At 39.1% G+C, this 14082-nt stretch overlaps 1 protein-coding gene across 1 annotated transcript in view; it reads left to right on the top strand.

Annotated features, from left to right (window-relative positions):
- Positions 1-1612, top strand: part of LOC148535564 (vomeronasal type-2 receptor 26-like) — a 94841-nt gene extending 93229 nt beyond the window's left edge. The window contains exon 6 of the mRNA XM_088460555.1: positions 690-1612. Within this exon, the coding sequence (XP_088316681.1) occupies positions 690-1612 (923 nt within the window). The remainder of the gene's footprint in view (positions 1-689) is intronic.
- The last annotated feature ends 12470 nt before the right edge of the window (positions 1613-14082 follow it).

Raw genomic sequence — 14082 nt, 5'->3', positions numbered from 1 at the left:
CCTGTTGTGTTATGTATTATGTATGATTGGGTATATCATTTGATTTTCATTATGTAATGGCTATGGACCAATTATCTACCCTTAGTGCAACATTATGTATTTCTGTTAGGGTTTGTTATATAAAAATGTCAACATGGTCAGTATGTTGACATTCCACTTTTCAGGTATCCTTAACCCCAGTGTCAACCTTTTCCCTATTTGATTTATCATATGTTGACACTTTGTCTATGTTGACATTTTCCAGGTTCTCATATCAAAAAAGTTAAGTAATAAAACTATGAGAGAGAGAGAGATCCATTCAGAAGATGTAACTTTGAACCATATTAAAGAAACCTTGTGCTGCAAGGGGCAAATGTAAATATGCAGATGGCTTTAATAGGGGTTGTACATTGTAGTTATATTATAGGGTAAATATTTAAGGATTTGGTTATCAAAGCTGAATATAATTGGCAGCTTTGATCATCAGCTTTGACAACCTGATCCTTAGCAAATATACTCCCTAAATCTCTATGTAAGAATAGAGCTGCCCTGTATTTGTGTACTACATGCAAAAGCAGAGAGTACTTCACTGATTTAAATGAAGCTCATAAGATTTTGTTATTGTGGTATTTAATGTATGCTGTCCTGATTAGGCTGATTTAGTGATGTCAGTAATGTACAGATGTTCTGTGTGTGTTTTATTCTTCCAGACAGTGAAAAGTGCTTAAAATGTGCTGACCATGAGTGTTCCAATGAAAAGAAGACTCAGTGTGTTCCCAAACGGTTGGAATTTCTGTCCTACACAAATGACACAATTGTTGTCTTTATCTTAATAGCATCTTTTATATTTTGTTTTTTAACTTTTCTGATAATTATAATATTTATTTTGCACGAAGACACACCTCTGGTGAAGGCCAATAACAAGAATCTGAGCTTCCTCCTCCTGGTCTCCATCATGCTGAGCTTCCTTTCAGTGTTCCTGTTCCTTGGAAGTCCTATAGATGCCACCTGCATTTTGCGTCAGATCTCTTTTGGAGTCCTCTTCTCAGTAGCCATTTCTTGTGTATTAGGCAAAACTTTAATGGTTTATATTGCTTTTAAAGCCACCAAACCTGGAATTTCATGGAAAAGCTGGATCAGCACCAAGCTGTCTAATTGTGTAGTGTTCTTGTGTTCATGCATCCAAGTAATAATCTGTGTAAGTTGGGTGACTATCTCTCCACCTTTCCAGGAGCTGGACACTCATTCTTATAAGAGAAAGATCATTATCCAGTGTAACGAAGGTTCACTTATTGGGTTTTACTCTGTCCTGGGTTACATGGGAATTCTGGCAGCCATTAGTTTTATTACAGCTTTCTTGGCAAGAACTTTACCAGATAGTTTTAATGAGGCCAAATACATCACCTTCAGCATGCTGGTGTTCTGCAGTGTCTGGATTACCATGATCCCAGCCTATCTAAGCACCAAAGGGAAGAACATGGTGGCTGTGGAGATCTTTGCAATATTAACTTCATGTGCTGGACTTTTAGGTTGTATATTTTTCCCAAAATGTTACATTATCTTATGGAAACCAGAACTAAACACAAAACAGCATCTACTTGGAAAAAAAAAAATATATTTATGTTACTCATGATTAATAACTAAAATATTTATTATTTTTATTATTAATAATAATAATAATAATAATAATAACCATCATCTTTATTTATATGGTGCTATATATTTATATGGTGCTATAAGGGGAGCATAGCACCATACTGTATATAGTGGTAAACATGTAATATAAATAGGTAACATATAAATATTTTATATATTAACATAAAAAAACATTCATTTTTGAGATTATATAATTACTTACAGAATATAAAGGAGCAATGGCACTTCTTCCAATAGATTACATTCTACGTGAAGGAGAATCACATCAAAGTAGTGGGGATTAGTTTTGGTAAATCAGAGGTTTGAAGGTTAGGAGTAAAGGCTCTAGACTTGAGCAAAGATAAGTTTTCAGAATATGTTTAAAGGCTGTTTTTATGGGTACAAGACTGTTTGAGTGTAGGGGCATTATAGAGGTTAGGTGTGGAGAGGTGGTGGTCATTAAGGGTAAAGTATGTGAGAGGTAGTTTGAGGAAATAATGCTTGAAATGTAGTGAGGAGTAGAGTGGTTGATGGCTCTGTAGGTGACTGAAAGTAGTAACATTTTCTCTGGTGGACAGTGAGTCAGTTTATGGTGTGAAAGAATGGAGAAAGGACACATAGAGTAACAATATAATAAAATGAGGTGGGTATCAGAGTAAAGGATAGACTGTAGAGGTGTGAAAGGAAATTTCAGAACACCAGAGAGGAGATGATTACAGTTGTCTAGGTGAGAAATGATGATGACTTGAATAAGGGTATTCATGGTTTACAAGGTGTGGAAGGTCTGACACAATAGATTTTAAAGAAGTAGAAGAAGCAGGATTGAGAGATGGACGGAATGAAGGTGGAGAGAAAAAGAGGGCAGGATTGAGAATTAGAGATATGCGCCAACCCTCATGTTTTGGTTTTGGTTTAGGATCTGGATCTCCACTGGTTTTGGATCTGAATCTGGTTTTGGATTTTTTTTCCTTGGTGTTTTGTTTCATGTTTTGGTTTTGGATTTGGATCTGGATTTTTTTCTTAAAAAATAAAAAAAGGCAAAATCACATAAAATGTGCATTTTTTTGTTCCTACGGTATTAATAACCTCAATAACATTATTTTCACTCGCTTCCAGTCAATTTTGGTTACCTCACAGCTCACAATATTGGTTTTTTTCATCTAGTTAAAGTGCCAAAAGGTTGCATCCAGCTTGCTGGCTCAAAACTGATTGATATAATTATTAATAGAGTTGAGGACTGTGCAAAGATGATGGTTGGGATACCCTTGAGGATTGAAGGCATGGGCCTTCATGGAGGACAAGGAAGTTGATGGCCTTGCAATATCATAATGACTGCTGCCGGCAGCTACAACATGTGGTTCTTGGCCTTGCTCTCCTGTCATGTGACAGCCCTCCATATTTTCTGCGATCTTGAAGCAGTGTCACAAGCACCAATAGTGTAGTCAAGGTGTGGTTACAAAATTCACACATGTGCAGTCATGCGCACACAGAAAAAAATAGACACTATTTTTTTGGGGGGGACCAGAACTTGGGCCCAGAGCACAGATTGGTGATGACAGGAGTCAGGCAGCACTAGGTTGCGTTGCTGTGTCTTGTGTGGCTAAGCCTAACACGCGCACACACACACAGAAAATAAATAGACAAAAGACACTATTTTTTTTGGGGGGGGGGTTTCAGGTCCAGAACTTGGGCCCAGAGCCCAGATTGATGATGACTGGAGTCGGGCAGCACTAGGTTGTGTTGCCGACTTGCTAGATCTTGTGCGGCTAAGCCTAACATGCACAGACACACAGACAATTATTAGAAAAAAAGACAATTGATTTTTATTTTTTTTATGCTCCAGAACTTGGGCCCAGAGCACAGATTGATCACGACTGGAGTCGGGCAGCACTAGGTTGCAATTTGCGTTGCTGGCTGGATCTTGTGCAGTACTGCGGTTAAGCCTAATACGCATGCACACACACAGAAAAATATAAAAGACACTTTGATTGATTTTTGACTATATATATATTTTTTTTTGGAGTCCAGAACATGGGCCCAGATGGACACAGCACAAGCCTAGATGCATCTGCAGTTCTGCACCAGCCCAGATGGACACAGCAGACATGAAAAACACCAGCCCAGAATGGATCAGAAGCACCAGCCCAGGACACAGCAGCAGCCCAGATGGATCAGCAGACAGCACAGTGACAGCACCATGACCAGAGACCAGAATGGATCAGCAGTCACCATCCCAGGACACAGCAGATAGCACCAGCACCTCTCCCAGCCCTACACTACCCACCCTCCCTGTTCAGTCTCCACAGCCGGAGTGAAATGGTATCCGTCGCATGGTCCTTTATATACTACATTGATCATAGAGACGAAAGCTTGAGAACCACAAGATTTCATCTCTTTGGTTTTGCCTTGATTTGAGAGATCCGAGTAAGGCGGGAACATCCAAGCCTGCTTAGATCCGACTCGTTTATGCTAAATTCGGGTGGGTTCGGATCTCTGTAAACCGAACCCGCTCATCTCTATTGAGAATATTACTCAGGAAGTGGACCTGGGGGACAGAGGAAAGGGAGATGTTAATAACATAGGGGGAGAGGAGAGGGGGCTCTGAATGTGAAAAGACAATGATTTTTGTTTTAGTGATATTGGACTTTAGGAAGCAAATTTATATTATGGAGGTTATGTGGGAGAGGACAGAGCGGAGAGGAATATAAGTGTCATCAGCATACAGATAAGTGTAAGTGTCATCAGCATACAGGTAAGTGTAAGTGTCATCAGCATACAGGTAAGTGTAAGTGTCATCAGCATACAGATAAGTGTAAGTGTCATCAGCATACAGATAAGTGTAAGTGTCATCAGCATACAGATAAGTGTAAGTGTCATCAGCATACAGGTAAGTGTAAGTGTCATCAGCATACAGGTAAGTGTAAGTGTCATCAGCATACAGATAAGTGTAAGTGTCATCAGCATACAGGTAAGTGTAAGTGTCATCAGCATACAGATAAGTGTAAGTGTCATCAGCATACAGATAAGTGTAAGTGTCATCAGCATACAGGTAAGTGTAAGTGTCATCAGCATACAGGTAAGTGTAAGTGTCATCAGCATACAGATAAGTGTAAGTGTCATCAGCATACAGGTAAGTGTAAGTGTCATCAGCATACAGGTAAGTGTAAGTGTCATCAGCATACAGGTAAGTGTAAGTGTCATCAGCATACAGGTAAGTGTAAGTGTCATCACCATACAAATGTCATCAGCATACAGGTGTCATCATCATACAAATGTCATCATCATACAAATGTCATCAGCATACAGGTGTCATCATCATACAAATGTCATCAGCATACAAATGTCATCATCATACAAATGTCATCAGCATACAAATGTCATCATCATACAAATGTCATCAGCATATAGGTGGTACAATTTGCCAAAGGAGCTGATGGTCCAGAGAAGAAGTGGTTTTACAAATAAAGGAGGACCATGAGTATTCTTTTTTTTAAATGTTTTATTTGAATTTTCACCGTAATAGATACAGTAGATTGTATAAACATACAAGTAGTGGTAACAAAACAAGGGGTAGCAATAGCCACGTTGCAGACATCATATAATAAAACAACGATTGAGAATATTTCCCCACATAAGAAAAGTTAGACAAATCATGTAACACATATATTAATTACACTCATTTATTGATGAGAAGAAAAGAAAGGGGGATGGGAAGAGAAGAAAAGAAAGAAAAGGAAGAGAAAAAAGAATAAGAAAGAAACAGAGGACCTTGAGAGTTCTATATTTTGAAGGCCAAATCAGTTTAGATTTGGAGAAGAATTGTGTTATGAAATGAGTAGAATCTGGCTGTGAGTTTGAATAGAACTAGGGGTAAATTTACTAAAGTGAGAGTTTTTAGAAGTGAGTTTTGAAAGAGATGTTGCCCATAGCAACCAATCAAACTCTACTTAACATTTAACATTCACCTTCTAAAAGATAATAGCTAGAATCTGATTGGTTGCTATGGCCGACATCACTTTTAAAACTCACTTCTAAAAACTCTCACTTCATTCACTTTAGTAAATTTACCCCCTAGAGTATAAAAATGTTTATTGGAAATGGCTGTGAGGAGCTCATTAGTGACCTTGAGGTATGAGAGGATAAATTGTGTGTAACAGAAGAGAGTTCAATGGATTACATGATGTCACTGTATTTTGTTCATGGGATGGGAAAATATATACGTGAAGGATTGTAGTGGAACCAGAGGAGAGAGATAAGTTTATCAGGTGAGCAATGTGTGATCTGACATCAAGAGGAGGTTAGAGGTTACAGTATTAGGAGGGGATTGTTGTGAGAGTGAGGGGGCACCTGGTCTGTCTGTATTACATGTGACCTGTGAGTGAGGGGGCACCTGGTCTGTCTGTATTACATGTGACCTGTGAGTGATGGGGCACCTGGTCTGTCTGTATTACATGTGACCTGTGAGTGAGGAGACATGGGACTGTCTGTATAACTCAGACTGGGAGGCAGTACCATTACAGGTCTAAAATGCCTCCTGTGCCAGCCCACCCCCTGAGCACCTGAAGTCATGATGTTGAATGCATGATGTCATTACATTGCAGAGGGGGTGGGGCCAGCATCGCTGAGCCAAGTGTCCCTAGGATGCACTAAATGACTGTACGTGCTGCAGGCTGCCTATATGGAGCGTCTAATGGACATGGTGGTACTGCAGCTGCAGGGTGCCTGAAGCAAGGGGGGGCAGCAATGGTGCCACCCACAAAGCCCTCATTCTGTGTGTCAGCACTGGTCGCGCAACCCTAGTGATGGCACTGCTTAGGGAACATGTCTGCTTTCTTTATTACATGTGGCAATATGACAGATATGGGCTTTGCCAGAAATAAATCTACCTGACACTGCTGGACCTCCCACACTGAGGACACTGCCAGCAACCCCACACTGCCGACACTGCTGGCACTCCCACTTTGCTAACACCACTGGCACCCTGCACTAAGGACACTGCCAGCACCCCCACCCTACTGCCATATGTTTTGAGGAGTCCATCAGAGACCCCGCACTGCTGCTACTCCTACACCGTGGGCATCCCTGCACAGCCGACACTGCTAGCACTCCTCCACTGAGGACACTGCTGGCACCCCCACTCTGCCGACACTGCTGGCACTATGCACTCAGGACACTGCCAGGACCCCCACTCTGCCAACACAGCCAACACCACTGGTACTTCCCCATTGAGGACACCACTGGCGCTCTTGCATTGAGGACACTGCCAGCACCCCACACTGCCAACACTGCTGTCACAGTAAGTGCACTCTTGGTGTATCCAACCCACTCTGTATAACACACTGTATCCATGTTGGAAGCAGAACTGTCACATGTTAGTGCTGCCCACTGCTGTAGCTTAGCTTAGTCAGCCAGCTAGGTGGATGCAACCTTTTGGCCCTTAACTAGATGAAAAAAATCAATATTGTGAGGTGGTCAAAATTGATTGGAAATGACTGGAAATAAAAGTTATTGAAGTTAATAATACTGTAGGAACAAAAACAGACCCAAATTATGTGATTTTAGCTGTTTTTATGATTTTTTTTAGAAAACATACAGATCCAAAACCAAAACACTAAACATGCAAGGGCGTTTTTGGCAAAACCAATTCAGATCCCAAACACGAGGAGATAGAGATCCAAAACCAAAACCAAAAAACAGGTGTTGGCGCACATCTCTAACTAATACCATCACTGCCGCATCTTTCCACACAGCAGCAATGATAACATATGCTGCTGCTGCAGGAGGCATCTTGTGTAAATACACTCCTTCTGCCGCCTTCTGTGATCCGCTGCTGCAGACATCAGATCATCTGCAAATACATTGGCAATCTGAGTAACCCTCAGATTACCCAGGATGGCCGGTGTTTAATCACTGCTGGGGCCAGTGAAGCTGCTTTAGAAGAAGCAAACAGTGGCCTCGGCACACCTTGAAAAACTGCCCCGTGTGGCCACAGCATGGCAATCAGTCACATGCGCAGTACATAGCCTGCTCACGAATCGATCATTAAACATCAGACTTGTGCACAAACCATAGGGTTAGTACACTAATCTGTATTAGGCCCTTAATCCACAGACTGTACTTGTCCATAATAACAATGGTTGAATTGGTGCAAACATTTGCTTAAATATGTTCAGGAGGTTTGTGTTCTGCACTTTCTTATATTTTTGCAAGTAAATCAGATTTGTGCAGATCTTGTGCACAGAAAGTCACATGGGGATATAAATGACATTTGAGAGAATTCATTCACAGCATTATTGACAGATCAGGATCAGTGTTCAGATGCCAAGAAATTGCTTCTAATTGAATTACAGTAATGTGTGTGAGCCATTGTATGTCTGATCACAGATGGCAAAGTCAGACGTCCTTTGGGATCTTCTGCTGTACCTGAAATGTTTCTATTTAGAGATTTCATTGTAAACTGTATGAATCCATCTGGAGACTTAATTCCCAAGACAATGACTGTTGTGTTCCTCCAGCCCCCTGACACACAGTAACACTGACTGTCATCACTCTATGGAAGAGTTTTGTACAAATGTGTATATGAGTATAATGTATGACAGTACTTTTATAACAGTATTGTCTCTATATATACTATAACTCACATTACTGCATTACTTCATTGAAATTGTTTTAGAATGCTAACTTAATGCACAGTACAATTCATGTTATTCTTTATAAAACATGAATTATCATTATATATTATTTACCCCTGAGTTTTTTAATTAATATTTAGGGGTATATTTATCAAAGTTCGATTTTGCATTCAATTTTATGTTCGATTTAGCTCACTTGAAATCGAATCAAATCTAATGTAGGTACAGTATCACTCAAAATCCCACATTTATAAAAAGTTTAATTTGTAAGCCTTTTCTAAATAGAATTCAATGTGGTTTGATTTTGTCTAGTGATTTCTTGTTTGGATTAGGATACCCATGTCCAAATCTAACATAATATTGAACTACAAATCCCCTAAATAATATACCTTTTCCATGCTGGTGGTATGTTATATGTAGGCAAGTGTCAAATAAATGTAAAAAAATGCCATGGCGTCTCCCTCTAAATGCACAATCTGCACATGGCTTTTCTGAGCCGCTCCAGATTGTGAAAATATGGGTGGAAAAGACTTAAGGTTCCCCTGTATTTTCATAAACCATCACAAGGCTCAGTAAGCCTGTCCTGGTTTTGGAAATACAGGGGTCAAAATCAGTAGGGGTGCCCAATACTTTCCGAAATCAGCACCAGACTCTTTCTAGTGGAGGTGTAATGCAGTTCTGATTGCTCTCTAAGAATAGAAAATTGTTAGTGCCAATGGTAAGACAGTAACAACATGGAAGAAAGATGTCTACTTGATGCCTGATAGGGTGGGCATAATCCTTGGTGTAATAAATCAGACATCCTACTTTCACCTATTTATGCTTTCATGCTTAGGGTGAAAGCTGTCCTTTGTGCCACTTGACAAAACAATGGATGATGCATAGCATCCTGAGTCTGTCCACATGCAACAGACAGACATAGACATAAAGGAGAGATATAAAGGGGAGGCACAGACAGTGGTACACAGATGAAACTTCCTACATTATTATTATTATTATTATTATTATTATTATTATTATTATTATTATTGATATTTGTGTTCTATTTGGAGGTGGTAGGAAGAGTTAAATAGCAACACCAGCAGAATTGCTGATACACCAAACAGTCCAAGTGGTTAAACAGTGCTGTATCTTTTTAGTTTGTTCTCAGAGGCACAATCCCAGCTTCAATGCAACTTCTATAATAATCTTTAAAAAACAAATATCAGTTCCAAGAAAAGACTTCACAATAAGCTTGAAAATAGAATCCAAAAGGGTAGTTGTTCCATATAAGACAATATTTTAATATCCAAACTTCACAAATAAAAAACAAAAAAATAATTTCTCTCTCACAACTCTTAAAAAAAGATCACAATGTCTTTCAGGCAGAAAAAAAGTTTTTCTATATCTTTCCATGATGTATGCAACAATTCAAGGTAGGCTTACTGGACCTGCAGTGACCTCACACACATGGCACAAAGACTACTCCATCCCAAGGGTATGTAAGGATAAAGGAAATCCTATAGATCCTGTGAAAATATCCAGGATGGTATTTCCTAATGCGATGGATGTATTTTGAGCTCGGCTCTCACCCGAGTCTGTCACCGCTCCCTTAGACACCTTCTCATGGGTCCTCGTGACTCTCACTCACAGCTATGCACGGCTCTCATCTGCAGATGTTGGTCTATGTACACCCGATATAGTGCATCTCCTGAATGTTCTGGCTGACAGCTCTCACTTGCCTGCTTTCACCTCTCTGTGAAAGCATACAAGATGATATACGTGGAATGTATATAAATGATGTGCGCTCTATTCCAAGTCAGCTGCCAATGTGTTTCAACCCTCCTTTCAAGGCACAGCTGTCCTGAAACCGCCCCTTCCTTTTATGATCCCTGCAGATTCAGTATCCATATTCCCGATACCTTATAAAATATACACATTCAGGGGAAAAGTAAAAGCAATATACTCCCCTTAAAATAAATATAAAAAAGGCATATATGAATATACTCTTAAACAATTATACCACATGCATAGTTGGATCCATAATGGCCCCTATTTAAAAATCCATCCAAATATATATAAATCACATACCATCAACCTTCAAATACGAAATATGTTATAACAAAAAAATACATACTATTTTACAATATGCATACATGTAGTATATAGGATGTCACATGGAGCTAAAAAAACATTTGGTCTCAAAATCACCATTGAGACCTCTCGGTTTTAAAGTTCTTACTTCATGAATCCACTTAATCATCTAAAGAAAGCCACACAATACCAAATAGAGGTGGAGAAGTTTGTTATATTCCCCTAAAAACTCTAGAGAGGCTCTCTAATTGTATAATACAGAAGTCATTGAAATGTGGCCTGTATGTGAATCTAAGTAGCAATATTTGTTAAATATTCCTCCAGTAAAGCTGCACACTTGGAAATATCAGCAGCTGGAGGTAAGAGAGATCGACAGTTATACCATTACCCAGACTGTGACCAGCATACAAAGAGCTGGATGATTGATGCCATGTGATGGTATATGATCCTTCATCTGCTTAAATAACATACTAACCAAGTTCTATTAAAGACTGAACTGCATTCAATTAAGCTTACTAACATGAACATTGACAAATGGTAATAATGTTATTGGGCAAATTACTAGCTCATTTGCTAAACCAGATAAATATGAACTAATATATATTATGATACTCAGCATTTGTATATGTACTTGCATTTTTAGAAAACATATTTATAATTGAATTGAGATACCAATTGTGTATGTATTGTAATTCTTTAGTGTTTTAATTATATGGTGTGGTTATATTATAAAATGAAATAAAATAAAAATAAAAAATCTTATTTATTCATTGAAGAGTGCTTCCTTTTTTGGGGATGTGTTTCTCCAAGTTAAACTCCTGTTAATCTAGATAGAGTAGAACATACAGAGCACCAGCCAATAATGTATGTTGGTAGCAGAGCATGATATGCAGTATATACAGGGTGTTGGGCATGATTTCCTGACATTCAGAATCCCAATGGTCAGAATGCCAGCAGCAGAATTCTGACAGTGGGCCTGATTCTCTATGGATCACAACTGCAAATGCAATTGTGATTACACATGCAGTTCAACTGCAATAGTATACTAATCCATTGCAATCGCTATGCAGTTGCAGCACTACATAAGGAGGCCCACCTTACCTTACACACATCTGTAATATTAGCAAGACTGCAAAACCATTGGTACAATAAGTACAATGGCAGCCTCATGCACACTTGCACAAGTTCTGACCTTACTCAGGAATTGCTAACAACATTGCATGCTATGAGTATTCAGGCAGCATATGGCATGGCAGTGGCTAATTTATGCACACCGCTGTAATGGCATTGAAATGCACTGGCATGCCTGCATATACCTGACCACCCCCTGTCACCACCCACACTAGTAGTCACTACGATCACAGGCCCGATTTGCAGTGACTAGATAGCGCATGCCCACTGTAATGCATATGTAGAATGCAACAATCTGATGATTTTGTGTGCGGATTACCATCTGCGTTCCTTGCTAAGCCCAGTGAAAATGCCAGCAAATTTTGGTAAGTATTTTCATGCAAAAACTGACCCTTAGGCTAATACTAACCCTAACCCACCCCTTCCACAGCTTAACCCTCCCCACTGCAGATTTAAACTAACCCTACCCTCCACAGCCTAACCCTAACCCCCCTACCACAGCCTAACCCTAACCCTCTTAAATGCCAATATAAGTTGTCAGCATTTTGACCCATCGGCCTCCTACCGCTGGAATTGTGAGCATCGAGATTCTGACTGTCAGGATGCTAACTACTACATCCATAAACAGGCCAAAATGCAGGATGATGAAGCAGGGTCTCTGGAGCAAAGTGGAATATGTCCATGTCCCTCTGTGGCACTCATACACAGTGACAAGATGGCACCACGCATGTGCAGAAGACCAGATGGCAATGTTTTGGTTAGGTGGAATGCTTTAACCAAGGAGCATTGTTGGAGACAGTGCAGTAGTGCACTCCATATATCGCCATCCCCCTTACTGCAAATTTCTCCATGTCACACAAACATTTCTCATACATTTCTTACAACATCCTATAGAAAGTTTGAGGGTTAAACAAGCAAAAAGCATATTGAGATTTCAAACAATTCCAGTCCACATTTCTTAACAAACATGACTAATGAATGTGGCATAATGTCCTTGGTAACTACAGCAGCAGGATTATTGTCCTTAACTATGTGTGCAACAGACATTGATTATTGTCACACTCAATGTTTATGATGTCTTCTTTATTCAGGAAACTCAGTTCATTCAAAGTCTCTTGGATCTCCAATCACACCCATCATTACAAGACTTTAATTATTTGGAATATTGCAAACTCCTCCTAATATCTATTTTGTGGTTATCCACTGATTGAGCATTCAAAGATTAATTTCTATAGTTAAATATCCATGCTGGTATCCTCTGGTTCAGCACTGACGGGGTATGGATACATACCCCATTCACAGAATACTAGAATTATGACATCTTAAAAATATCCAGTTCAGAATAGTCTTATTTAGATTACAGTATTAAAAATATTTTCCTATTATTTGCTTTTAACATTTGATTCAAATTCTCTTTTTATAAGTGCCAAAACGTGGAATTAAATCTGCACCTTGTTTATATTTTCATTTGCATTTTAGTCCTAATTTGTGCATTGTATTAATATTTTCCTTTACCCTGACCAAGAAATGCACTTTTCAATAATGGGAAGTATTGGTGAGAGGTGCAACACTAATGGGGTATGAACAGAGACATGGCTCCATTATTCACAGAATATTAGAAATATGGCATCTTCAAAATATCCAACACTGAACAGTCTTATGTAAATTAGACAATTAAAAACATTTTCCTATTATCAGCTTTAACATTTAATTCATATTTGCTTTTTTAAAAGTGCCAAAAAGTGGACTTAAAGCTACACCAGTTATTTTGTCTTCATTTGCATTTTAAACCTAATTGGTGCATTAATATGTTCCATCATCCAAAAAAGTGCATTGGAGTCAATTAATAGTAGAACAGCGCAAAGCATCGAAATCGTCCAATCAGCTTTTGTGGCTTCCAAATTTGAATAACAAACTTTCAAAGTGTGGGAAGCATTTGATGTATTATGGTGAGCATAGCTGAATTCCAAGCAATTGACCCGGGTTCGATTCCTCGCCACTGCATGGTTTTCCTTGTGTACCATTTAAATTTTTTAAGATCACAAGCTCCTAAGTGAATGTTTCATGTTTTGATAGAATCAGGAATATCCTGACCAAGAAATGCCCTTTCAAATAAAGGGAAGTATTGTTGGTATAGTAATGAGCATAGCTGCTCTCCAAGCAACTGACCTGGGTTTGATTCCAATGCATTGTTTTCCTTGTGTCCCTTTATCATTTTTTAACAGCACAAGCTCCTAAGAGAATGTTTCTTGTTTTGAAAGGAACAGGAATACGCTGACCAAGAAATGCCCTTTCAAATAACGGGAAGCAATATTGGTATATGTAGCACTTATGGGGTATGGACAGAGTCATGGCTCTGTCATTTACAGAATACTAGAATTATGTCCAATCAGGTGTTGTGTCATCAAGATTTGACTAACAAATGCCCTTTCACAAACTGGGAAGCATTGGTGGTGTAGTGGTGAGCCTAGCTGGCTTCCAAGCAGTTCTCCAGGGTTTGATACCCAGCCAACACATACATTTTCTTGTGCACAATTTTCATGTTTTAATATCACAAGCTCATTAAAGAATCTTTCTTGTATTGAATGAATTAGGAATTCTCTTACCAAGAAATGCTCCTTCAAATTAAAGG

The sequence above is a fragment of the Taudactylus pleione genome, unplaced genomic scaffold (assembly GCF_031769625.1).
Source record: "Taudactylus pleione unplaced genomic scaffold, aTauple2 ptg000050l, whole genome shotgun sequence".
Lineage (NCBI taxonomy): Eukaryota > Metazoa > Chordata > Amphibia > Anura > Myobatrachidae > Taudactylus > Taudactylus pleione.
This window is presented reverse-complemented; position numbering and strand designations above follow the sequence as displayed.